Source organism: Ursus americanus, chromosome X (genome assembly GCF_024610735.1).
Source record: "Ursus americanus isolate L20-20 chromosome X, mUrsAme1.1.p, whole genome shotgun sequence".
Taxonomy (NCBI): Eukaryota; Metazoa; Chordata; class Mammalia; order Carnivora; family Ursidae; genus Ursus; species Ursus americanus.
In genome coordinates, this window is record NC_142164.1 from 70,094,438 (window position 1) to 70,120,764 (window position 26,327).

The following is a 26,327-nucleotide window of genomic DNA, read 5'->3' on the forward strand; positions in this document are numbered from 1 at the left end:
TCTTAACTTCTGAGTCACAGAAATAAATAAAGATGAAATGAAGATTACTTACCCTCTTCCCCTGAAAAGTGCATAGAAACATAGTTTTACATATGATTTTAGTGAACAAACCCTTCAAAAAGGCAAAAATGGGTTCTTATCCTTACTCAGCCACACTGTGATCTTTGACAAGTCCCTTAAACCTCCCTGAGTCTTAATTTCCTTATCTGGGCATAGTATCCCATGCAGATTAATCCCATAGGATTATTGGGAGAGGAAATAAGAATGGGGAAAGGAAAATTTGCTAGCATAGCTTGTAACACACAGTAGGTAGTCAATTAAGTGTAAATTCCTTTGCTTCTTTCCTTCCTCCCTTTCCTTTGTCAGGTCATCAGCTCAGATCCCAAAGGGCTAAGAAAGTAGAATAAAAGTAAGAGTTAGGGAAGACTTTCTGGGCCACATCAGTGACTTTGCAACTTGCTTCTGAATAAGCTATCTGTTGGGGGCCTGTTGACTGGCACCTGCTGGAAGGAGCCAGCCCTGCAGGCAGGGGTAAATGTGAATAGGTAGACAGATAGGGAAGAAAATTCAGGTACTACAATTCTAGCCCATTTTGTGGCTTTACCAGCTGTTCCTGAGTCTTCTTCTGATCCCGGGAGGCCTGCAACAGGGCTTCCTTGGCCTCTTCAGCTTCTTGACGCTCTTTGGCCAGTTTTTCAGCCTCGCTCTGGGCACGCTTCCGCTCCTGTTCAAGCTCCAGAGCCCTGCGGGTCTGTTCTTCCAGTTCTGGAAAGAGAAGAAGGGGGAAAGGTGGTGAAACATGCAGACATGGAAGGAACACCTAGTTTCCTTCCCGGAAATGCTTCACCCCAGGGCACAGCTGGCAGAAAGCTCTGGGCACTCTTCCTTTTGCCCCATCTTTCATCTATCTGTAGCCACATATGGATTATATACCCTGAGTCTGCAGCTCAGGCAGAAGGGTCTTCAGCTCATAGAGTCAGGCTCTAGGAAAACCCAGTCTTCAAGATAACTGACTCTAAGCCTCACCGTGCTGAGCCTTCTTAGTCTGTTCCTCAATTTGCTTCAGCTTCTCCATCAGTTCCTCCTTTTCCCGTTCAATCTTCTCCTTCTCCTTTTCTGCCATCTCACGCTTCTTCTTCTCATTTTCCAGCAAAGCACTAAGAAAAGAGAAAGGATAGAATCAGTCACATGGAAAGGCCCCAAGGTTCCCTGGTCCTGGACCCTCAGCGCCTACCCATCCAACACACTTCGAGCTTGCGAGTTGGGACCATGCTCCCTTATCTCCACATCCTGTCCTCACATCATAGTCCCACGTGGGTCAGTACACTCAGGACCCTGTCACTTTGTCCCAGAGTCAGGAGATCCAACCTGGACTCCCAGCTCTACTACTCACCAGTGGGTAACCAGTGGGTGAACTTAGCTATATCACTTCTTTGTTCTTGTTCTCAGTACCCCTATCTGTAAAATGGCCTAATAAGTCCTACCCTGCCTACCTCATAGTTATAGGGAGTCAAGTTTTGACTCTGTGCTGGGATACCGTGCTTCAAGTCCACTGATCTCTATGGCTAGGGTATCAGTCCTTAGGTCTAATGCTGCAGGCCCTCTGAAGCCCCGCTCTAGGCTCTTTTTCCCCAGAATTTGTTGCAAATCTAGAGTAGGTATTCACTTTTTCTTGCCCCAGTACCTCTTCCAGGAGGTTGCCTTTTCACCCTAGGCTAGGTATCTTTTCTTTCTCTGGGCCCTCAGAATACTTGGCCTATCCTTATCCCCATCCCTCCTCTTTATTATTTTTCTCCACAGCACTTCTTACCATCTCACATACTGTATAATTTGCTTATTTGTTTTGTCTCTTCCCACTAGAATGTCAGCTTCCTGATAGTAGGGATTTTTGTCTATTTTATCTTTCACTGCTCAATAAATATTTATTGAGTGAAAAAATGACACAGCATTTGTACCTTGAACAGTTATGTAAATAGTGTTTTTCCTCTTTCTCCTACCAGACTGTGAGGTCCTTGAGGGCATGTTCCTGCCAGATCCAGCTCTGTAAACTGCCCCCAATCTCAGTAAAATTTTTCTGAATAAATAAGAACTTTGGTGTCTAACCTCTCAAACACAGACTCCTTTTCTAGCCTACTAGATTTAAAAGCCTCCTGAGGTTCCAAACTCTTTATTACAGAGTACCTACTAGAACAGTTCTCTCAAACCTTAACATGTATAGGAATCACCTGGGATCTTATTTTTTTAAATAACTTATTGAGGTGAAATTCACATAATAGTAACCACTATAAAGCAAACAATTTGGTGGCATTTAGTACATTTACAATGTTGTACATTCACGCCTCTATCTAGTTCCAAAACATTTTCATCACTCTAAAGCAAAACTGCACCCCCATTAAGTGAGTTTCTTCCTATCTCTCCTCTCCATAACCCCTAATAACCACCAACCTGGATTCTGCCTCTACACATTTATCTATTTTGGATATTTCATATAAATGGAATCATATGGTATATGAAATTTTGTGTCTGGTGTTTTTAACTTAGCATAATATTATAGAGTTTCATTCACATTGTAATATGTATCAGTACTTCATTCCTTTTTATGGCTGAATAATATTCCATTGTATGGCTATACAATGTGTCTATCCATTCATCTGTTGGACCCTTGGGCTGTTTCTACCTTCTGGCTATTGTAAATAGTATCACTATGAACACGTGTGTACATGTACATTTTCAATTATATACCTAGGAGTGGAATTGTGGGATCATATGGTAATTCTTTTTTTAAAAGATTTTATTTATTTATTCGACAGAGATAGAGACAGCCAGCGAGAGAGGGAACACAAGCAGGGGGAGTGGGAGAGGAAGAAGCAGGCTCATAGCGGAGGAGCCTGATGTGGGGCTCGATCCCATAACACCGGGATCACACCCTGAGCCGAAGGCAGACGCTTAACCGCTATGCCACCCAGGCGCCCCATCATATAGTAATTCTAAGCTTATCATTTTGAGAAACCACCAAACTATTTTCCATAGTAGCTGGAACATTTCTACCAGCAATGTACATGAATTCTAATTTCTCCACATCCTTGACAACAGCTATTATTTTCTGCATTTATTTATTATATCCATATTAGTCAGTCAAATAGCATCTCACTTTTCATTTTGATTTGCATTTCCCTGGTGACTGGGGATGTTTTCACATGCCTGCTGGCCATTTGCATACCTTCTTTGGAGAACTGATCACCTAGGATCTTAAGATTCAGAATCTGAATCAGCAGGTCTGGAGTAGGGTGTCAGAGTCTGCCTTTCTAATAAGTTCCCAAGTTGATATTGCTGTTGCTGAGCCTTGCTACACTTTCAGTAGCGGGGGGGTTGGTTACAGAGCATAGGGGCTTCATAAGAAAAATTCTGGTGGCTCTGCCCAATTCCACTCAGAAATCCCTACAGAGTCCATGTTTAAATGGGCATGGAGCTTTCTGCTAATGCCACTACGCTGGTCAGATAGCCCAGAGCAACCCAGACTCTGCCTAGAAGAGCAATGGCATGAGGGTCAGAGACAATGTGGAACTGTGAAATACCTCTCCCTCCTATGAGTCCCTGAAATCCTAGGCTTCTGATACCTGCTTCCTGAGGAAGGGGATGCCTGAGACTTAATGGAGGAGGTGACATTTCTGTACAGCTCTCTCCCTCCAACCCAGGAGGGTTTCATGTCTTTCCTGTATCAATCTTGACAGTTTTGAGAAGCTTCTTTGCCCTAGCCCCAGCTTCCACTCCAGTTCCACAGAACCTACCGTTCCATCTGTTTCTGGTGCTTCTCCTCCCGGGCCTGTGCCTTCATCTGCTGTACCTCAATGGTGTCAGGCTTGCGGCGGCGCATGTATAGTTCATGATTCCCCATGCACAGGGCCAAGATACGCTTGTTAATCCGCAGTCGGGGAGCATAGAAGACAAAGTCCTGATGGGAAACCAACAATCAAAATAAGTTTGGAGGGACAGATGAAGGTGAGCTTCTGCCTTTTGAAAGCACTGAAAGGGTTATTTAGCCCAATTTTCTCATGTTACACATAGGAAGATTAATTATCAGAGTGGTGAAGTGACTTGCCCATGGTAACACAGCAGACTAGTGGCAAACCCAGGACTAGAACCCAGGCTTCTTGACTCTGAAACCAGCGCTCTTTCCACCAAATCACAATTTAGTTCAACCTTTGCTTATGAAAGCATCGCATCCTAAAATATCCTCAATCTAATTGAAAGATAGGAACTGAACCTATCTGCTAATTTGGGATCCTGCTAAATCTCAGGGGCCTCTCTTAGCGGCCCAATAATTCCTGCATAATACGTTGGTGAGTACAGTATGGAGGGCTGGACGGTTTTTGTAACCTCCTAAAAGCATATCCTAGACACAGGCCCTTAAATCATTTTTGGAATAAGGTAAGTTGTAAATATATACATGAATACATAAATCTGAACATGATTGTCCTGGCTGTTATTTTAAAAAAATAAGCCTTTGATCTCAGCTGGCTTTGTTACTTACCTTTTTCCAATGAGAGTTGAACACAGCAGCAATTTAAAAAAGAAAGAAAGAGAAAGAAAGAAAGAAAGAAAGAAAGAAAGAAAGAAAGAAAGAAAGAAAGAAAGAAAGAAAAAGAAAGAAAGAAAGAAAGAAAGAAAGAAAGAAAGAAAGAAAGAAAGAAAGAAAGAAAGAAAGAAAGAAAGAAAGAAAGAAAAGACCACACACACACACACACACACACGAAAATCTAGTGAGTCTGAGTTTGTTACTATAAATACCACTGGACCAAGGTTACCAACTAATGGGCTAACTACCAGTTCTTCTGCCATGGAACCCAAACTACTGTTTCATATGGCTTAGTGTGCAGTGGAATGAGCACAGGCTCTAGAGGTCAAATAATGTATGTATAAACCCCAGATTTACCATTTTTAGCTGTGTGATCTTGGACAAAACGCTCCAATTCTTTGAACCTTAATTTCCACAGTTATAAAACAGGTATGCTACAATCTACCTGACAGTGTTGTTGATAGCATATATAGCATATATAAAGTGCATAGCAGCAGAAGTTCAGAGACCTTACAGCTGGAGAAGAATTGTTGAGGCCTCATGAGAAGGGTTTGTCTTAGCATGGGCTTTGACCCTTGCTGGACATGAGGTACACCAAAAGAGGAGACCGTTTTCTGTTTTCTATCCTACTCTCAATCACCATCTTTCCAGTCTTATCAACCACAGGCAACTGAGTAGGTGAAAAGTGTGGTGAGCATGTTAGAAGAATGACTGGACCCAAAGGCCTTTCTTGTTCTTGGGTTGCTCTGGAGATAAGTCTTGAGAGGACAGCAGCAAAGTTATACCAAAAAGCAAGTTTGGAAGATCATCTTTGGATCTGGACTTCTGGCTCTGTCTTTTCTCCACAATTAAAAATAAATCAAGCACATGAACAGTTTCACTTCAAAGCCTAGAGGGTTTAAAAAATAATATGCACTCTCTGTTTCCACCCCACAGCATCAGGGCAGCAGAGGACGGTGGCTAAGAGGCAGTACTCAGACTGCCTGTGGCTCTCCCTCATCTATGCTTCTCCTAACACACAGGTAGCAGTGTGGCACCAGCTACAGAATGCCTCCTAGTCATGTCTTGTCATCAATATCCCCTTCCAGTGTCAATCTCCTTTTGCTCCTCCTATTCCCAGCACCCCCTGCCCACAGACACACAAAAGCCAGAAAAATGAGAGAAAGATACAATGACATGATTGCTCCTAGCATTATCCAGGTCTTGGCAAGTACCTGTCTCATCCAGTAGGAAGAATCACTTACCGGGGCTTTCTTGTCAATGGGCTTGATGACAAATTTCTTGTCATTGAAAGAAATATTTCTGATTTCACTCCAGGGAAAGCCTATCTTGGGAGTCAGTCTGTAGAGAACAAGAACATTAGGACAAGGGAAAGACAAGAAGGACATAGAGGGTTGGTGGTTTGCCCTCTGCATCCCAAACTTCTTCCTTAAGGAGGTAGATTCACTGCCAGCTCAGCCAGTGTTATCACATGCCACCAGGTCAGTTGACAGCACTGAGGGTACAAAAGGGACCTCCTGATACCACAACAAACTTATTATTCCTTGTCCCAAACTCTGAGGTTTGTTTTATTTTATTTTTTATTGAGGCATGGAACTTGTAAAAATCACAAGAATCTCCAGCCCTATTTTACTGGGACTCTTCCACCCAAGGTTGTAACAGTTGGGGAGAATGTAAACAATGAGATCCAAGATTCAGAAATTACATGGAACAATCATTTATTACATCCATCCTCACCAAGGGCAGACCAAGGGGAAAAAAAAAAAGCAAGTGACATAAATCTGTAGAAAGAGGGAAAATAGGCCAAAAAGCATTTAATCATATGGGAGTGTAATTAATTACAAATCCTGACAAGGTAGATGCTAGGTTAATGCTGTCCAGTGGAAATATAATGAGAGGTACACATGCAATTTTAAATTTTCTAGTAGCCACATGAAAATAAGTAAAAAAGAAACAGGTGGGAGTAACTATAATAACAGTTCATTTAACCCAGTATATCCAAAAGACTATCATCTGAATATGTAAATTAATATTTAAAAAATATTGAGACATTCATCATTTTCTTTTTCACACTAAGTCTCCGAAGTCTTGTGTATAGTTTACACTTACAGCATATCTCAATTTAAGAGTAGCCACATTTCAAGAGCTTAATGTGGCCAGCGACTACCATAGTGGATGGTGTAAGTCTGGTCAATGCAAGATTTAGAGGCCTGGGAGGTTATGGCAATCATCTGGGCTGATCTAAACTAAGTAGAAAAATGTGGGACCCAGGTGGGACCCAGGAGGTACAGTCCTACTTCATGATGAGCCTTAGGTGTCAGAGTGGCCCAAATAAACTAAGAGAACTCTAAGCTATACCTGTCATTCTGCTCATAGATGTTGAGACCTAGGGCATCCACCCCCAGCCACAGCTCTGAGCCTTTCTTGTTCTTGATGCTGAAGTAGTTCACACCGTACATCTCCAGGTCTTGGGCAATCTTCAGATACTCTAGAACAGCATCCTCCCTAAATAACAGATTTGGGGGAGTTATAGAGGGGAGCCTGTGAATCAGACCCAGGGAGATAGCCTACCTGCTTTGCACTTCTGACAAGAACCTTGCCATTAGGGGAGGGAAAGGGTATAAAAGGTGAGCAGATGATGGAAAACAGAGCACAACATGACTTTTGTCAAACAAAACCTGCTGACAGGAGCCTAAGATCTGAGGTTCCCAAGAGTAACAAGGGTGGACTGACCCTTGCTGGCCTCTGGCATGTTAGCTGCAATGAAGACTTTATATTCTTAGCAGAGCCCAGATGGTGTAATGATGGCAAAATGATAAGATTTGTTACTCAACTAGACAACACCCAAATGATCTGCCATGTTTAGAGAGCTCCTTCCTCATTTCTTTCTTGGGGAGGAGTCCCTGGTACTCTAGAAGCTCCCTGGGGATCTTGAAGTCCCTTCTGTTTCTTTATGGTCAAAACTGTTTGGACTATCAGTTGCCATCATTCAAAAAAAATATAGCTTTATAATGATCATCATTTGCTTTCTATCTCTAATTTCCCCTATAAATTGCATTCTTGTCCCTTTCTCTCCAACATCTTCCAGTGACCCTAGTCCTTTGCCTCCTTCCTCCAGAACCTACTCTCATTCTCCCTGCCAAAGCAGTAGAACCCATAGTTGCTAGGGCGATCTTACCTGAGCATGCCCCGGTGCTCCTCATGCCACACCTGGATCCGCTCCTCCCACTGGTCCTTATTGAGTTTATGCTGCTCTAGGACCCTTGGAATATAACAGATAGTAGTTTCAAGCACAAAACCCAAATGCAGGCGTAAAGGGAAACCCACTTAGCTCTCTGAGGTGTTGATGCAAAGAAGATATGGAGTCAGCCCACTGAGATCATACTGGAAGTAGATTGAAATTACAGCAGGAGGTATTAATTAGATATAGGGAACTGCCTGAGAGGTAGGAGAGATACAAGAATGGGTGGGAAAGAAAGACAGTGGGAACACCTTCTTTTGTAGTTTTAACCAGAAAATCCAGTAATACGCTGTGATTTTCAAGTAGGGCAGTAATGTATCAAGAGTCTATGCTGCCTTGAGGGGCTAAGAGTAGAGATGGGCCTCATGGAGGAGGCATGACACTCTCTCCTAGATCCTTATGGGACCAACATTTGCTTTTATAAGAAAATTGCTCAGGAATGAGATTACAGCCTGTAGCTACAGAACGGAGAACTGAGCCCAAATGGCTTTAGAAGAAACTAACAGGCTCAACCTCCCAGATCTACTAGATCATTAACAAGACTTGTTTTAAATATGCCATCTCAGACATCAAAGCAGTGACTCAGGTAGAGTTCCAGGTCACAACCAATATCCCTGATACCTTCCGGTAAGTTGTGCATATGCCACAGCTCCAATGGGACTGAGGCTCCCAGAATGAAGAACTTTTCCTTCCATCCAAAAGCTTATGAAAATGGCCACTGGATGCAGTAGGGAAAAACCCAGGGTTAAAAATTCAAAAGACTAGGGTTCCAGGTCTGGCTCTGCCTCAAACGAGCTGTGGGAGATCTGGCAAGTCAGAGTGAGCACCCTGCTCTATTTCCTCAGCCAGGAAATAAGGATAATGCCTGCCTTATTCATTTCGTGTGTTCTTGTGATGCTAAAACAAAAATAATGAGTGTTTGAGAGCATTCAGCTTTGAAGTTTATAAAAGCAGAAAGCTCTGTACACTGGTTATTGATATTAAAAGACTGTTGGAGCTCCCTCTCTCCCTCCTGTGAACCTTTGATGCAAGAGATTTAAATCAGTGAAAAGGATTGAAAAAATGGAACCAGAGTAGGAGGAGTCAATCTGTCGCTGGTAATCTATATAAGCACCTGTTTTCAGAGTAATGCAATTCTGTAATCAGGCAAAAGAAGAGGGAAAAAAACTTTTTATTTTGAGAGTCAGAGAAACAACAGGGTACAGTGCCATATGCAAATGTGTGTCTCTTATACCAACTGCCCCCAAATTTTGAGGTTAAGTTTAAGAAAGCTCCTCTTTTAGGGCTCCCCCAGCACCATAAATTAGCAAAGTAAAAACCAGTATGCATAACATGGTCTTCAGACAGACCCTACCTAGTAGAAAGGCAGTCCCTGTATAACAGGGCTTGGTCAGCCACAGACCTTCCCCATGCAAGTGCAGATGGCCAAAGGAACCACCTCACCTCTGTGGCAGCAACTTGTCCCCAGCCAGGTAGCCAGACTTGTGTACTTCCTTATTGAAGTCACCATACTTAGACTGGACAGCATAGGAGGCCAGCAGCACAGCAGTCTCAGGTGGGCAGTAAATATCATCACTGAGAATGCCCTCCTTCACTTGCAGGAAGAACAGGCGCTGTGTGATGTCCTGGATCAATTCCTCAGATACATCCTCAGGATAGAACTTGGCCCGGAACTTGAAGAGCAGGGGGCTTTCCTTCCGCACATCCTGGGCAGTCACCTGGGAGGAGCAAAGGTTATGGGTTCTCAAAAAACAGTCTTTAGCTGTAGGGTGGGGAGAGACAAGTAAAAGGTCATCAATTTGGTTAATCCCAAAGAGCCAGGTGGCAACTGTTCTGGTAATTCAGAAAAGAGGCACATTGATTTCCCTGGGGACCCAATTCCATGTCCATAATTGCTTCTCTTTGGGGATTCCTTCCTGAAATGACCTTATACCCACTGATGGTCATAAGCCTTCAAGCCACCAACATCTGACAATATACGAACTGCCCCTAAATTTTGAGGTTAGGCTTAAGAAAGCTCCTCTTTAAGGCTTCCCCAACACCATAAATTAGCAAAGTAAAAACCAGTATGTATCATTGAGGCCTGGAAAATGGCTAGACAAGAACATAAACTATCTTTTAAAGCCTGAAATTAGCTCTTAACAGCAGCACATTTGTCCAGCAAAAGTCTCCTCTTCTTGGGAAAATAAGACTCTACCAGCAGAAGGTGAGGCAACTATCGCCTAAACACAATCAGAAACCTAAGACACTGGAAACCTCCGAGGACAAAGTTAGGAAGTTTGAGGATATTGAGATGGAGGACTGCCATGTTCCTGCAGAGACACTGCTTGGACGTGAAGAGCTTGAATGGATCCATACTCAAATCATCTCATTTGGTGTTCAATTGAGATAGAAAATCAAGAAAGAATGGGTTAAATAGGTGATGGGTATTAAGGAAGGCACTTTGATGAGCACTAGGTGCTGTATGTAAGCAATGAATCACTAAATTCTACAACTGAAAATAATATTGCACTGTATGTTAACTAGCTGGAATTTAAATAAGTACTTGAAGGAAAAAAAGATACATGTGTTAATAAACTTATGTGTAAATGCCTATGGGAGAAAAAAAAAAAGAAAACCAAGAAAGAGAAAAGCATCAGTATAGAGTTTAGGTATCAGGTTACAGGTAGAGAAGAGACAAGGTAAGATTATGAGGCCTTCAAGATTCTTTCCAGTTCAAAAGTCTATTACTCGCCTTTTAACAAACCTCCTAAAGACCTAGAGTTTGGAAAGAAAAAATAGGATGCCAATCCCCTCTTGAAAAGCCATTAATGACTATGGTATAAAGCAAGTCAAAGTTTAAGACAGAGCTCCCAGGAGAAAGGGAAGGGTCTCTTCCTCCTTGGACACTGGCCATCCTCACTGTTAGAAGTCAAAGTGGAGACAGAGCAGGAGCTCTGCCTTGGCTGAGTCCTCTGCCCTTATTCTGATCTAGTGGTCAGTAGACCACCCAGTGAAAAGCACGGCCCTGGATTTGCCAGCTAGCACATTTTACCCCCGCCCCTTGAATATAAGATAACAATTCATATAATAATGAATTCCAAACCCAACAATGGGGTAAGCAGTTACCTTCTTATTGAGTTTCAGCCAAGTGGAGAAATTTTTAGTGTCCTGGTATTGCAGACCAAAGAACCAAACTTCCCTCAGGCCAATAGTTTTCACCACCTAGAAAAGAAAAAAACAAAAACAAAAACAAAAAACACACTGATTGAATGCCTACTTTGTGCCAGGCACAGAAGACACAAAAGCGAAACTAGCATGGTCCCTGACTTTAAAGGACATAAGGTGTCCAGGGTCTGGCAAGGAAATACACTTGGGAAGCAGTCAAGAAATGATGTCAGCAACTCTACACAAAGTACTTTCGCTGAGGTAGGGAACAGGTCTATCACTTAGGACCACCACCATACACCAATAACTATATTCATTATCCCCTTTGATTTTCACAATAGCCCTGTGATACATTTACAATTAGGCCCATTTTATAGATAGTGAAAGTAAGGTTCCAAGAAGGGTCAGGTCCGTTTGGCTCCAAACCCATTCAAATCCAGTGTTTACTGCCACTTCTTCCCTCTATTTTGCCATGTGCCTTTCTACTCCCAGGATGAATTAAAGGCTGGAAGTACAGTGTTGACTTAACTCCTATATCTTCTGCTCTTGGTTTACTCCTTTATCTATGCCCTCACTGTATGGTGACTAACATAACATAATAAAAAATTATTACTAAAAAAAAAGGAATATGCCCTCACTCTTCTGAGTCCCATTTAATTCTCAACATTTGCTGCAACATGGACTGGACTGGAGGAGATAATGCTAAGCAAAATAAGTCAAGCAGAGAAAGACAATTATCATATGGTTTCACTCATTTATGTAACATAAGAGGTAGGAAGATCGGTAGGAGAAGAACGGGAAGAAGAAGGGGGGTAAACAGAAGGGGGAATGAACCATGAGAGACTATGGACTCTGGGAAACAAACTGGGGGCTTCAGAGAGGAAGGGTGTGGGGGAATGGGATAGGCTGGTGATGGGTATTAAGGAGGGCACATATTGCATGGTGCACTGGGTGTTATACGCAAGTAATGAATCATCGAACTTTACATCAAGAACTGGGGATGTGCTGTATAGTGACTAACATAATATAATAAAAAAATACTAAAAAAATAAAAAAATAATGCCCCAAGAAAGAATTTTCAAGAAGACATAGCAGGTATTGTGGTATCTATATACTCCAAAGATGTGCCATGTCTAGGTGCTGAGATGCTTCTTTACAGCCCCGATTAGAAGCTAGTCATGATTCCCCTTACCACTTACACAGGTTGAGAGTGGGAAAGAGGGTAGAAACAGGGTGAGTACCTCAGTATAGTAGCTAAGTGGACCCTGGTGTTCTGGGCCTCTTGGCTAAGCAGTGGGTAGGAAAGGGAGGCCTGCCAGGAGATAGAGTTTGTTTTCCAGTCCCTGACATTAGCATGCTAATGGTTCTGGCTGACAGCTGAATTCCAGCATGCCCACCACTGGAGATGGAGGCAATAAAGCTGACTCACATCCTAATGAGGTTATGCTGATGGTCTTCTTTCTTTTTTTCTTTTTCTTGAGGGGTGGGCAGGGGAGGTAGGGGAGTGAGGTAAAGGAATTTACCTGGAGATAGAAATAGGAAAAAAGGACCCAATGTTGCTAATGTCCTTCCTTGTGAATAAATCATATCTCCCCTCAACACACACACACACACACACACACACACACGTGCACACACACATACACACCTCCACTATATCCACAAAGTTTCTACCATGCACCCAAAGCCAGACTCCATAGTCACTCCTGAAGCTTACAATCTAGAGCTTCAGAGGCCCTAAGGTAAAGTAGCTCATATCTATCGAGTACCTATTATGTACCAGGTACTGAACACTGAACAACCCTGAGATGGCTGTTATCTCTACTTTATAAATGAAGAAGCAAAGGCTTAATAGGCAACCTGCCTAAAAGACATGAATAGAACTTGTCCATCCAGATGGCTAACAGACACATGAAAAGATGCTCAACATCACTTATCATCAGGGAAATACAAATCCAAACCACAATGAGATACCACCTCACACCTGTCAGAATGGAAAAATTAACAACACAAGAAACAACAGGTGTTGGCAAGGATGTGGAGAAAGGGGAACCCTTTAGCACTGTTGGTGGGAATGTAATGCAAACTGATGCAGTCACTCTGGAGAACAGTATAGAGATTCCTCAAAAAGTTAAAAATAGAACTACAATCCAGCAATTGCACTACTAGAGATTTACCCAAAGTACAAAAAAAAAAAAAAAGATTCAAAGGTGTACATGCACACTGATGTTTACAGCAGCATTATTAACAATAGCCAAACCATGAAAAGAGCCCAAATGTTCATCAACTGATGAATGGACAAAGAATGCAGTATATATATAATGGAATATTACTCAGTCATCAAAAAATGAAACCCTGGGGCACCTGGGTGGCACAGCGGTTAATCGTCTGCCTTCGGCTCAGGGCGTGGTCCCGGCGTTATGGGATCGAGCCCCACGTCAGGCTCTTCCGCTATGAGCCTGCTTCTTCCTCTCCCACTCCCCCTGCTTGTGTTCCCTCTCTCGCTGGCTGTCTCTATCTCTGTCGAATAAATAAATAAATAAAATCTTTAAAAAAAAATGAAACCCTGCTATTTGCAATGATGTGGATGGAGCTAGAATGTATTCTGTTAAGCAAAATAAATCAATCAGAGAAAGACAAATACCATACAATTTCACTTATATGTAGAATTTAAGAAACAAAACAGATGAACATATGGGAAAGGGGAAAGACAAGGAGTGAGGGAAACAAACCACAAGAGACTGTTAACAGTAGACAACAAACTGAGGGGTTGATGGAGGGAGGTGGGTGGGTGATGAACTGGATGGATGATGGGTATTAAAGAGGGAACTTGTAATGAGCCCTGGATGTTGTATATAAGTGATGAATCACTGAATTCTTCCCCTGAAACCAATATTGCACTGTATGTTAACTAAAATTTAAGTAATTTTTTAATTGCACATCCCCCCAAAAGACAGGCAACCTGCCTAAAGCCATAGAGACTAGACTAGAATCCTGATGTGTATGATTCCAAAACCTGTACCCTTTCTTTTCTAGCATGCTCTCTTTTAATCCCAAGGATTCGTATGAGCTTAGGAGCCCCGGGGTTCCCAAGTGACTAACTGCCTTGTCTCTCTTTTGCCCACATATCCCAGCCGGGTAATGAACTTTGATCATCTCTGCGTATAGATATGGTTCCTGGCTTTCCACTAGGCTCAGTCAACAACCACTTTGGAGAGAAGCCATATCCCCAAGTCCTCAAGCTTCATTGATCACTGGGGCGTGCATGATGTTCACCCTCCCTTTCATAGCTTGAATCAGGTATCAGGAAACATGAATGAAAGTCTCACCTCTGTCTCTAATTTGCTATGTGATCTTAAGGCAGCACATTTCCCTCTCTGAGCCTTAGCTTCCCCATCTATCCAGCTTCTCCATCTACTACAGCTGGTATGACCTAAATGGCCTCTTTCTTCCTTCAAGTTCATTTCACTAATAAGGTTATTTGTAAATGAAAAGAAATACAGTCCCATTTCCCATCTACTTCTTGCTGACTTGAGTAACTAGGAACATGTTTAGAAAGATAAGTTGTGTGTGTGTGTGAGGGGGGGTCTTTAGAAAGATCAAAAGACTTCCAGGATTCAATGGCAAGGTGAGTCCCTGAGCCTAATAGGCAATTGGAATTGCCTATAGGTTTTAGATGGAGAACACAAAATGCTCATGTTGAAATGTGATAATTGGCTTTTTTTTTTTTTTGCAGAGGATAGAGGGGGAGTGTATGGACAGAAAAGATTATTTAAAACACCTCTTATCTCATCCTAGATCTAAGGTAGAATCCAATTAACAGTTCTAAAGATTTTCCACAGGGTTGTAGAAGAATAGTGTGTCCAGATGTAATTGGTGGGGAAGAAGTAATTCATCCCCAGGTGAGAAAGAGACACACTGAAGATGCTAGAGATGGACCATTAGGGCCAGGACGCTAGGTCATGGGATGGCTGACTCAGAATAGAACTGGTAGGGCAGCAACTGGCCTCTGCCTATACCAATTGTAGAGGCTCAGAGACCCCAGAATTAAAAGGAACTAAGGCAGCTACAGACTACATAATCAGTCCTAGAGGTCCCAGGAATGAGCTCCTTAGCCTCATTTTGCACCATGTTGTCTGTTTCACTAGAAGGATGAGTAAGGGTGTAATGAGAGGAAGATCACAGGACCCAAAATAGTTCTAGGATGTGGAGTATCTCTGAGGAGCAGTTGGACAAATAACAGCTGAAGTGATATCAAACAAACAAAAAAAGATCTCAGGATCAGTAGCAAATTTTAATCTTGCTGAGCTCTGCCTCTTCCCTTATGTACATAGAGAAATCAGATGCATATAAATTTTCCACGTCCTTAGGCTTCAGGGCTTTGGAGAGCGCTCTCTCAGCCTCCACTGAAGTCCCAAAGTGAGGAAATAAGGGTGTGGAGGGAAGGAAATATGATCTAAAGTCAGAACTGAGACTGAAAAAGAACAAAGGATAAAATAGATGACCCCTAGACTCCAGGCTATAAGGAAATCTCCAATTAAGGTCCACAGGATACTGGAAATCACTTGATCAGGCAACTCTTGTCTCCACTTGGAAATGAGGCCAAGCTTTGCTTGCTTTCAGCTTTGCTTCCAGCTGAGACTTCCACCCCAGAGAAAAGAGAAATCTTATCTTTTAGTGGGAGAGAGTCTCTAGGTCCTTCTTCTAGGAACAACGTCTGTGGCTGCAGTGACTAAGGTCCTTTCCATTCCACTCTGAGAAATGCCTCCATCTCTGATTATATATATATATATATATATATATATATATTCTTGACTCCCTTTGATCCCAGACAGCCAACTTATCTGGCCTGAGCTAGCATTTCTCAAAGCTGCTATGGGAGAAATCCATAAGCAGCAGAAAATAATAAATGCATATACCCCAGAGGACACAAAGGATAGGGGGATAGAAGTAGACGGTTAAAGCCAGAATTTCTTTGAAGCCTCAGGTTTAATCTTAATTACATGTGCACATTTTACATTCTACTCCTTAAATATCTATTTTTTTTTTATTTTCTAAGATCTGTTTATTTATTTAAGAGAGAGAGGGCTCACATGTGCGTGAGTGGGGAAAGGACATAGGGAGAGAATCCTCAAGCAGACTCCCGGCCTAGTGTGGAGCCCCAGTGGGGCTGAGTCCCACAACCCATGAGATTATGACCTGAGCCAAAACCAAGAGTCAGACACTAAACCAACTAAGACACCTAGGCACCCCCAATGTTTTAATAATGACATAGATAACATCTACAAGTAAAATTGATGCTCCAAGATACTAAATCAAGAGACACTTGGGTGGCTCCGTTAGTTAAGCATCTGCCTTCAGTTCAGTTCATGATCCCAGGGTCCTGGGATCGAGTCCCGCATCGGGCTCCTTGCTCAGCGGGGAGCCTGCTTCTCCCTCTGCCTGCCAGTCCCCGTGCTTGTGCTCTCTCTCTCTCTCTAACAAATAAATAAATAAAATCTTAAAAAAAAGATACTAAATCAAATTCATCCCACAGCTCTGTGTACCTCCTAAAACCTGCCATATACACCTACAGGAACTAGGACTTCAGTTTTTAAGACATTGGTTGTGAATTCTATTGAGCCACACAACACAAACCCTCACGACACACTATGAAGATTATAGGGTCTAAGGAGCACAAACTAGAAAGCTGAAGCCCAGTGAAAGGAAGAGCTTTGCCTCTGAGAAAATCCTCACTTATTACTAGGAACATCTGAATGTAAGAAAGAACCCTCTTTTGTCTTTCTTCTGTATGTGAAAGCTGCCTACATCTGAGGTCTATGGAGGGAAGGGGTGATCAGGTCAATTCCAGAGCCCAGACCCCTCCTCTCTATATCCCCCATGCATCTATCTAAGTAAGTCAACTATTGATATAATGATTCACTTCAGAAGCCCAGAGCAGGATTGGGAAGCAAGGCTGGAGCCTCAAAAGGAAAACTGCATGGAAAAATTATGTGCAAATTCCGTTAATGCCCAAACACCTAAGGCCCACTGAGATCCCATTACAGGCTTGGCAGCAGCTGTATCAACCACCTACCTGAAAGCAAATCAGTGCACAACTGGAAAGTTCTGGTAGGAGCTGCCACCAACACTGTTTCTTCTACTCTACACTGCCTGTGTTCAAGTGGCCACTTGCTCTACAGCATAGAACACACTCAGCTAGGATTCTTTTTTTCTTTTTTAATGATTTTTTATTATATTATGTTAGTCACCATATGGTACATCCCCAGTTTCCGATGTAAAATTCGATGATTCATTAGTTGCGTATAACACCCAGTGCACCATGTAATACGTGCCCTCCTTACTACCCATCACTGGTCTATCCCATTCCCCCACCCCCCTCCCCTCTGAGGCCCTCAGTCCATAGTCTCTCATGTTTCATTCCCCCTTATGATTACCCCCCCTTTCCTTTTTTTTTTAAAGATTTTATTTATTTATTCGACAGAGATAGAGACAGCCAGCGAGAGAAGGAGCACAAGCAGGGGGAGTGGGAGAGGAAGAAGCAGGCTCATAGTGGAGAAGCCTGATGTGGGGCTCGATCCCAGAACGCCGGGATCACGCCCTGAGCTGAAGGCAGACGCTTAACCGCTGTGCCACCCAGGCGCCCCTACCCCCCCTTTCTTTATCCCTTTCTTCCCCTACCGATCATCCTAGTTCTTATCATATGATTTCTCTCATCTATGGAACATAAGAACTAGGATGATCAGCTAGGATTCTAAGTTTAGAGACAAATTTCCTCCACTCAGAATGGGAACAGGCAAAGAGAGGGGAGGTCACAGAGGACAGCTGACAAAAGGCACTGGGAAAACTGCAAATGATACATGCCTTGATTCAAGCCACTACACCACTTCCTAGCTATCTAACCTTAAACAGGTCTTTTTCCCCTGTAAGCCTCAATCCTTCATCTATAAGATGGGGATATTACTATTAAAATAGTAGATGTTAGTTATTTTATAAAATAAAATGGAAGAAAAAGAAGAAAAGGTTATTGCCTTCAATGCAAAGTCCACAAATCCTAAGGACTTTACCAAGCCAGAAAAGCTTCCTGATTTAATGGCTCCCTTATCTGAACTCCCAGGGCAATTTCTACTACTTATTTAGCCCTTAATAAGAACAACCAACATTCGAGTGTCTGCTATACACCAGACACTTTACTAATTTAGGATTAAATAAAGCCACGAAATCTCTGAAATTAGTTTGGTTACCATTTTACTGAGAAAATTAAAGTCCTAAGAGGCTAAATGAGCCATCCAAGGTCACACAACTAAATAGCAGGACATAATTTGAACCCAAAGCTGACACTGAATCCCATACTTTATACACTATACATCACTTCTATACACAACCTGAACTTCAAGGGTGTTTTATTCTATGTGGGAAGAGAGTTGTGTCATTTACTTTTCTCTGCTTCTATAGGTAAGGAACTTCCATGGTCCTTAAGGATGGAGATGGTGTTTAATAGGTCTAGAGATTTTTGAGACACAGTAGACCTTCAGTCAATAGTGAATCAGCCAATGCACAAATGAATAAATGGATGCTCTGAGATTTCACCTTTCTTGTAGAGCTTAATATCTTGAAGGGAAGGGGCAGGTAGAGTTAGAGCCCCTGGCTGGGGTGGAGCCAGGCAGGAGTTTCTCAAAAATGGAACTCATGGTGGTGGTACTGCCCCTTAGTGGCAACTATGTGATCAAGAGCCCTCTGAAGAACTTCAGGCTTTAGAAGTGGTGGTAACTGACCGAATTGCTGTAGCAAAACATGTTCTCTCCTAGCTGTGTGCACACTCACAAACGTAAACGGAGGAACTATAGGCCACACTTCCCTTTCCCACCAGGTCTTATGTCTCCTTGAGCTATGACTTCCCATTGTTGCCTGTTATTTATTACTGGTGCCAAAGAAGGTGCTTCCTCTCCAGTCAGCTTCCTCTCTGGTCATTGGCCAGATAACTTCTGGGTTCCAGGATGGCCCCAGAGCTTTTGTCAATTCCTTCCAAGGAGTCCAGCTCCTTCCTCCTAGGCCCCAATTCCACCAGGAGGGCCTCCTTGATAATAGCTCTCAAAGGCCAGACAGAATGGACTTCTTCCCTTATGACTCACTCATCAAGTTAGAGAGAGGGAAAAGATCATATTCCCCAACAGCCTATGAACACATACCTCTGTGGATTCCCATCCAAACCTGCCTTGGCCCTGAGAGTGCCAGATGCTCAACTCCTTGTTTGAGTTCAAAGCATTTTCCCTTTTTCACCCATGGAGTCCCAGTTATGCTCCATCTTACCTCACAGAACATTACAGCTCCCTCTTTCCTATGACAGCCCCTCAGAAATCTCAAGACAGAGAACACATTTTCTCTTAAGTCTTCTCAACCCAAACAGCCTCAATTACTCAGGCAGAATATTGCAGTGGGAAAACTATAGTTTTGCAGTCAGAGCTGTATATGAAGATTTTATTTATTTATTTGACAGAGATAGAGACAGCCAGCGAGAGAAGGAACACAAGCAGGGGGAGTGGGAGAGGGAGAAGCAGGCTCATAGCAGAGGAGCCTGACGTGGGGCTCGATCCCATAACGCCGGGATCATGCCCTGAGCCGAAGGCAGGCGCTTAACCACTGTGCCACCCAGGCACCCCCAGAGCTGTATTTGAAACCCCATATTACAACTTACTAACTGCATAACCTGGAGTATGTTCTTTTACCTCTCAGAGGCAGGATGATTGCAAGAATTAAAGCACCTTGCCAAGGCTAGTCCATAGTAAGTGCTCAATAAACGATATTTGTCAAAACAACACTGATCTTCCAGACGAGAAGTCATGAACTTACTGGTTTTCTGCCTTTCTTCTCTCCAGCCAGTATGAAAGATTCAAGACTCTCTAAGGTTTTGTTTGGGAAGTAGTTGCTTTCACAACTAGCATACCATCTGTCCAGGGCTCCCTACCATCTGGGCTTTCTACAGAACAACACCCACAGTACACAAATCAAACCAACACGAACAAAGAATGACCATGCCTTGTGGCTTTTTGAAGTTAATAAGCCTCTTTGTTCAAGAATTTTTCTGCCCTAGGTTCTAAATGATGCCTTCCTCACCCTGCCTCCACAGTTATCCCCCTCCAATGCAAATGAACAAAGCCCCCAGTGTTGAAGATAGGGGATGGCATCATTTGGCTTGAGAAGGGTAATGTGTAGAACCAGGGGTCTGGGAAGGAGTCTGAGAAGAGGCCGAAGGAGGCTTTCTTCCTTTCCCTCCCCAGCTCTGGCTAAGTTCTTAGACAATAGAGGGACTCAGAGGGCAAATGAGAAAGAGGGCCTGGAAAATCCATCAAGGTAACATACTCTAGACAATATCAGACCCCCACCTCACCAGAAACTGGTAGGGAAATGGGATAATGACCCATCTGAAGGGATCCCAGTCTGTGGAAATGGGAACCCCATTTTCACTCCAAGAAGTCTGGTCACAGATGGCACATTCTCTTGGCCCTTGGAGAGTCTTTGAATGCTGAAAGATTCTGTGGCCCCCACCTGACTATTAGATTATATATAGCATATCCCTTCTGATTATAGTGACTCCCCTGTGAAGGGATATCCCTTGCGTTGGAGATGGGAATGACACATCAGCATTACCTCCATGGCATGACTGCAGGGTATGAAGTACCCTCATAATGCATTTACCACTCCCAGTGGTGTCCTAAGTCCCAATATTCTTTTGAAGGAAATGTACATAGAGCACACTACCGCAGGGAGAATACGTTGGTTTCCTTCTACTAGGAAGCAAAAAAAAAAAAAATGTGACAGAGGCCATGGAATGCAGCATTGAAATCCCAGCCAGATACTGGCTAGATACAATAAGTTATTTAATTTATGAGTCTCATCATTAAAATGGGGAAGAGATCACTTGCATCTTTCAGAGTTGAGAGGAAGGTTCCATGTGCTAACATTTTTAGAGCACCTAATACAGAGTCATACCCTGCTCACTTCTCTTTTCTACCATGTTCAGGACCAAGGATAGGATTAATTGGAGCCATCCGAGGTGCAGGCTGCCAAAGTTAACCTTTGCCTCCTTAGGGGGTCAGACTTTGTTTGGGCCTATCTTGGAGGAGCGTGTAGGAGAAGAGATCCCCAAGAAGTGGGCATTGTGGTGGAAACTATTAGAAGAAGTGGAAGAGGCAAAGAAACAAATGGTCCCTCCCTTACCTGGTCAAACAGTTGTTTGCCGGTGGTGTTGGGCTGGATGGCAAACTCCAGCTCTGCATCCATGGTGGTCACACGCACATTGATCTAGGATGAGATCAAAAGAGGAAAGTTAGTTATCTGGCTCTGTGCTTAGTAGAACCTGGGACAAGTGTATCTGTTCAACCACAGAAGAGGGAACTAGGATGCTAAGAATCTGAGCAACTTAGATATCGGTGGGAAAGAAGGGAGAATATTGAAATAAATAAACAATAACCAGGCCCTGGCTCCCAACCAGCTTATGAAGACAAAAAACATAGCCACAGAGCAATGCTTACCAAGGGGCAAACACATAAATGCAAATCAGCCTACTATCAAGAGGAAGCAAGTGCTGACTGTACTTCTTCCAGGAAGTCTTCCCCTGCTACACCAGCCAGCTCTAGGCCCACAGCATTCTCTTCCCACCTCTGATCCACAGTCTGGATTATCTACAGTACTGGTCTTTGCAGACACAAGTTAAGGGCAAGATAAAGAACACTGGGTTCCAAGCCTAGCACTGCAACTGTCTCAATCTACAAACTCGGGTAAGTCTTATCTCCTTCCTGGGCCCTAGTTCACTTCATCTGTACAACAGTAGTAATGCGGGGGGGGGGGTATGTGTGTCAATTACACTAGGTGATGACCACCATTTCAATGCTGGTGTCTATGGTTCTATATACTGACATGCATTGCTAACACTGCTTGCATTTATGTCTCATTGGTCTCCCTAAGCACAAAAGAGAAAAGTGGTCTTAGCAAAGGTAGGTGTGAGTAACACAGAGATGCTACCAAAGCCGAGACAGGAGAAGGGAAAAGGCAAAGGGACAGGCACCAATGAAAATAAGAGGTAACCACACACACAATTTTATAGCCACTAGAAAAAGTACCCTCCGCTTTTACAAATAGATCCCCTAGCCTGATCAGGTCAGTGATAGCTGAAATTTCATCAATAGAGATTTGTTCCTTTGGCTGAAAACTTGGTAGTAGTAGTAATAGTAGTAGCAATATGCAGTAGCTTTCATGTATGGAGACTTGCTACTCACTAGGCGATTCATGTGCATAATTCCATTCAACATCAACAATCACCTTGTGAAGTAGATAATGTTATCTCCACATCAGGGATGAAGAAATAAATATTTGTCTAAAGTCATATCACTAGTAAGTGGGGAAGACAGGGTTTAAATTCAAACCTAAGTCCAAACCTCAATTTAAACCAATACACTAAACCCTTTGTACATCAAAGTGCAAAATATCTCCCATGAGAAGAAATCAAAGATTAATTCTTTAAATTTTGGTACATTTTGCGTAAGTACTCTATATAGTACAGCCAAAACCTGGCTTGTTATATAAGGCCCTATAAAATATTTTGAAAACTATTTCATGCCCAGGGAAAATACTTCAGTAATATTAAGCAAGGAAGGATAAGCAACAAGATTACATGAGCTCAATTCTATAAAAAGTATGCACAGAGAGATAATTATTGGAATCATGCCCAAGGGTTAGTCAGGCTTGGTTTTAGGGTGGTGATGAGTGTGTTCTCCCTTCTTTAAACTTAAAAAAAAAAAAAAGCCTAATCTACATTTTCTAAGATGTTTATATACTACTTATACTATTGGTTGGAGACTAAAAATAGAATTATCAAAAATGCAAATCCCCATGGAATGGGTAAGACATTAAGCCTTATCAGTCTTTGACACCTCTGGGTCTTTCCTGAGCATAGGGGTCAGTTAGCGGGGAAGAGGGGGCCGAACAGCCATTTTGCCAGCTGAACAATTCTGATGAGGACCAGGACTGGGGAACAACTTTGTAAATAAATGCCACTAGGGAGCCAGGGAGGAAATCTATTTCAAGATTGACAATGGGACAGGAAAGGCCCTGAAGGCAGGAACAAGTAAGGCAAGTTACTCCAGAGGGAGACAACGGGCAAGATTAGCCACCTTGACTTGGTGTTAATCCTAGGCTTCCTGCCAATCCAGTGACCTCCGTAGAATGGGCCTTCATAAGGTAGAGAGAATGAGGCCCGATTTGCTGGAATTTGACCTCAACATCTAGCCTCAAATCACCCTTGAGCTGAGTCAAGGGAGACCTCAAAACACCAATGACTGAGGAGATAGCAAAGAGTAGAAAAGTGCCAGTAGGGCCTTTAGTACACTGGACTAGTAATTATCTAGACTTCATTATCACCTCAAGGTTTCTGTCTTACTTTGAGTTACCTCTCCAGTACCCAAGACTCAGTAGGTACTCAGAAGATGGTTAAATGAGCAGTTCTAAGCATGGGGATATAAGAAATACAGAGATCTAGCATAGGCTAAAGATCCAGCAGTGGGAAGATTTTATACCTTGTTCTTTTTACTGTGCCATGGACCCTTCTGGGCTGTCTGGTGAGTCTATAGACCCCGTTTCAGAATATTTGTAAATGCATAAAATAAAGTGATACAAAGAAACCAATTATATTGAAATAGTTATAAAATATGTGCTTTTTATGATATTAAGTAATTGCCTACCACTGTATCTTATTAATTATTACCACTGTTAACGTCAACATTGTGTTGAGCACAGCAATATTTTGAGAAATCTGCAATAACTAGAGAATTGAGCAATGTATTGAATTGTCAAATCACTATGTTGTACACTTGAAACTAATATAACATTGTATATCAACTATAATAATAAATTTTTAAATAAAATAAAAATTAAACCTCAGCAAAAAATTGTGATATAAAGTTTCTTAGATTTCCATTACTGACAGTCACAGGTCCTGCTATTTTTACCACTTCTTTTATTGCCTGTATTCATTTTTTTTCATTTACTGGTTTATAGAAACAGATGTAACTCAGAAAAAGCCAAATGGAAGACATGCACAGGGCAAGGTAGGCAGGGGGTGGGGGGATACAGAGCTTCCATGCCTTCTCCAGCTGGGCCACCTTCCCAACACCTCCATGCCTTCATCAGCTCTGAAGCTCTCCTCATTCTGTCATTTACATTTCTGTTCTATTTTGCATTTTTAAATTAAGTTCAATTAGCCAACATATTAGAGTTTTTTTGGAAAAATAAAAATTATATTTTGTTTATACAACAGTGAGTTGAGCTTTCTCATTAAAAATAATTATGTTTATTAGCAGTTTAATTTATTGTCCTTGGTCTATTTTTCTATTGGGCTGTTCTCTTTATCTATTAACTAATTAGTATGTATCTATTATATATTAAGGAAGTTCATGTTTGGTCATAGGTTGGATAAATATTTTTTTCTCAGTTTGTTATTTGTGTTATATCTTTAAGCAATTTTTTTCCTATAGTATTTTTTACATAATCAATTTGTCATTATTTTCCTTTGTAGATTCTAGGGTTTGTATTTTTCTTTTATTTTGTTTTATTTGTTACATTCAATTAGCCAACATATAGTGCACCGTTAGTTTTTGATGCAGTGTTCAACAATTCATTAGTTGCGCATAATACCCAGTGCTTATCATCACATGTGCCCTCTTTGATATCTATTACCTGGTTATCCCATCCCCCCATTCCCCAACCACCTCCCATTCTGTAACCCTCAGTTTGTTTCCCAGAGTCCAGAGTCTCTCATGGTTTGTCTCTCTCTCTCTGATTTCTTCCCATTCAGATTTCCCTCCCTTCCCCTGTGGTCCTCCACATTATTTCTTATGTTCCACATATAAGTGAAACCGTATGATATTTGTCTTTCTTTGCTTGACTTATTTCACTTAGAATAATCCCTTCCAGTTCCATCCATGTCGATGCAAATGGTAGGTATTCAACCTTTCTGATGGCTGAGTAATATTCCATTGTATATACGAACCATGTCTTCTTTATCCATCTGTTGAAGGACATCTCGGCTCCTTCCACAATTTGGCTATTGTGGACATTGCTGCTATGAACATCGGGGTGCATGTGCCCCTTCTTTTCACTACATCTGTATCTTTGGGGTAAATACTTAGTAGTGCAATTTTGCCTGTATTCATAATTGAAGGAGGTCTAAGTCTCAGTGAGAGGTTAGTAAAAACAAATATGTAATTTTTCTCAATCCAGGTTCATAGATCTTTCCCACTTCCGATTATATCCATAGACCACCATGAAGGCCTAAGATTCTAGGTTAAGGAGCTTCCTATAAATTTATTTCAATTCACCCAATATTAAAGGAACACTACCTTTAAGGAACATTAAGGAACGTTAGAGTAGAGCTGTAGGACCTGTCCCTGACCCCAAGGCACTTTTTGAATAATAGGAAAACTATAATATACAAGGAAAACCCTGAGAAGTGCCATAGCAGAACAGAAGAAACCTTTTGTGGAGATAAGAAACCAGAGTTCAAAATGATATTTGCACTGGTCCACAAGGATAAGCTGCATTTTTTTTAAAGGGAGAGTGCAGGATGAGGGGAATAACACCTAAATGTCCCAGGTAGAGAAATTAGTGTGTGCAGTGGCCCAGAATGAGATAGGGATGGAGATGGCCCATTTAGAAGCAGGTCTGCTCCAGGGTGAATGAGGCCTACACAGTGAAGAGTAGGCAGAGAGGCTGGGAAGGTAAGTGGACGGCCTTGAAGGCTATGCTAGAAAGTTGGGCCTTAATCCTGTTGGCAGTGGCCAGCCAGCCTGGAGATTCTGAGCAGAGGGGGCAGAATCAGAACACGGTTTTTTGGAAGAAGGTGCCCAGGGAGGAAACTGATGAAAGAGGTAGGATTCCAGGGAAACATTCCACGGCCTAGGAGTTCCCTTTAATTCACACCTTTGGGAAGAATTTTCAAAGTTAATAAGCCAGTGTCAATCACAGGTCATATCAATGTAACATCTTTAGAGCCTAGCTCACAAGGCCAAATATTTAAGTCAAATATTTGTTAAAGAAATGTTACTTGAATAAATCAATTGTTAGAACAGGACCCAGCCTGGGTTAGGAATAAGCATGTCATCCGTGCTAGTGTTGTCTATGCTTCCTTCCTCCTAAATACAGCATGACCCCAGAATAAGGGCTCTCCTAAAATCTAAAGCTGTCCAGCTGAAACCAAACTGGAACCTACTTCCCCAGAATCCCTGCCCAGGGTTTCTGCCATTTCCACAGTGGCTGCTACTCCAGGGAGAACAGCCTAAGATCTCCTGAATTTCATTGAGGACAAATAAT

The 26,327-nt window shown here is 42.3% G+C and overlaps 1 protein-coding gene across 1 annotated transcript in view; it reads right to left on the bottom strand.

The window, feature by feature from the left end:
* The window catches only part of MSN (moesin), a 65,253-nt gene that overhangs the window by 3,710 nt on the left and 35,216 nt on the right, over window positions 1-26,327 (bottom strand). Inside the window, exons 2-10 of the mRNA XM_087860015.1 lie at window positions 21,183-21,266; window positions 10,926-11,021; window positions 9,261-9,535; window positions 7,755-7,838; window positions 6,935-7,081; window positions 5,821-5,917; window positions 3,789-3,952; window positions 1,027-1,157; window positions 605-765 (exon numbers count right to left, since the gene is read on the bottom strand). Coding sequence (XP_087716141.1) covers window positions 605-765; window positions 1,027-1,157; window positions 3,789-3,952; window positions 5,821-5,917; window positions 6,935-7,081; window positions 7,755-7,838; window positions 9,261-9,535; window positions 10,926-11,021; window positions 21,183-21,266 — 1,239 coding nt within the window. The remainder of the gene's footprint in view (window positions 1-604; window positions 766-1,026; window positions 1,158-3,788; window positions 3,953-5,820; window positions 5,918-6,934; window positions 7,082-7,754; window positions 7,839-9,260; window positions 9,536-10,925; window positions 11,022-21,182; window positions 21,267-26,327) is intronic.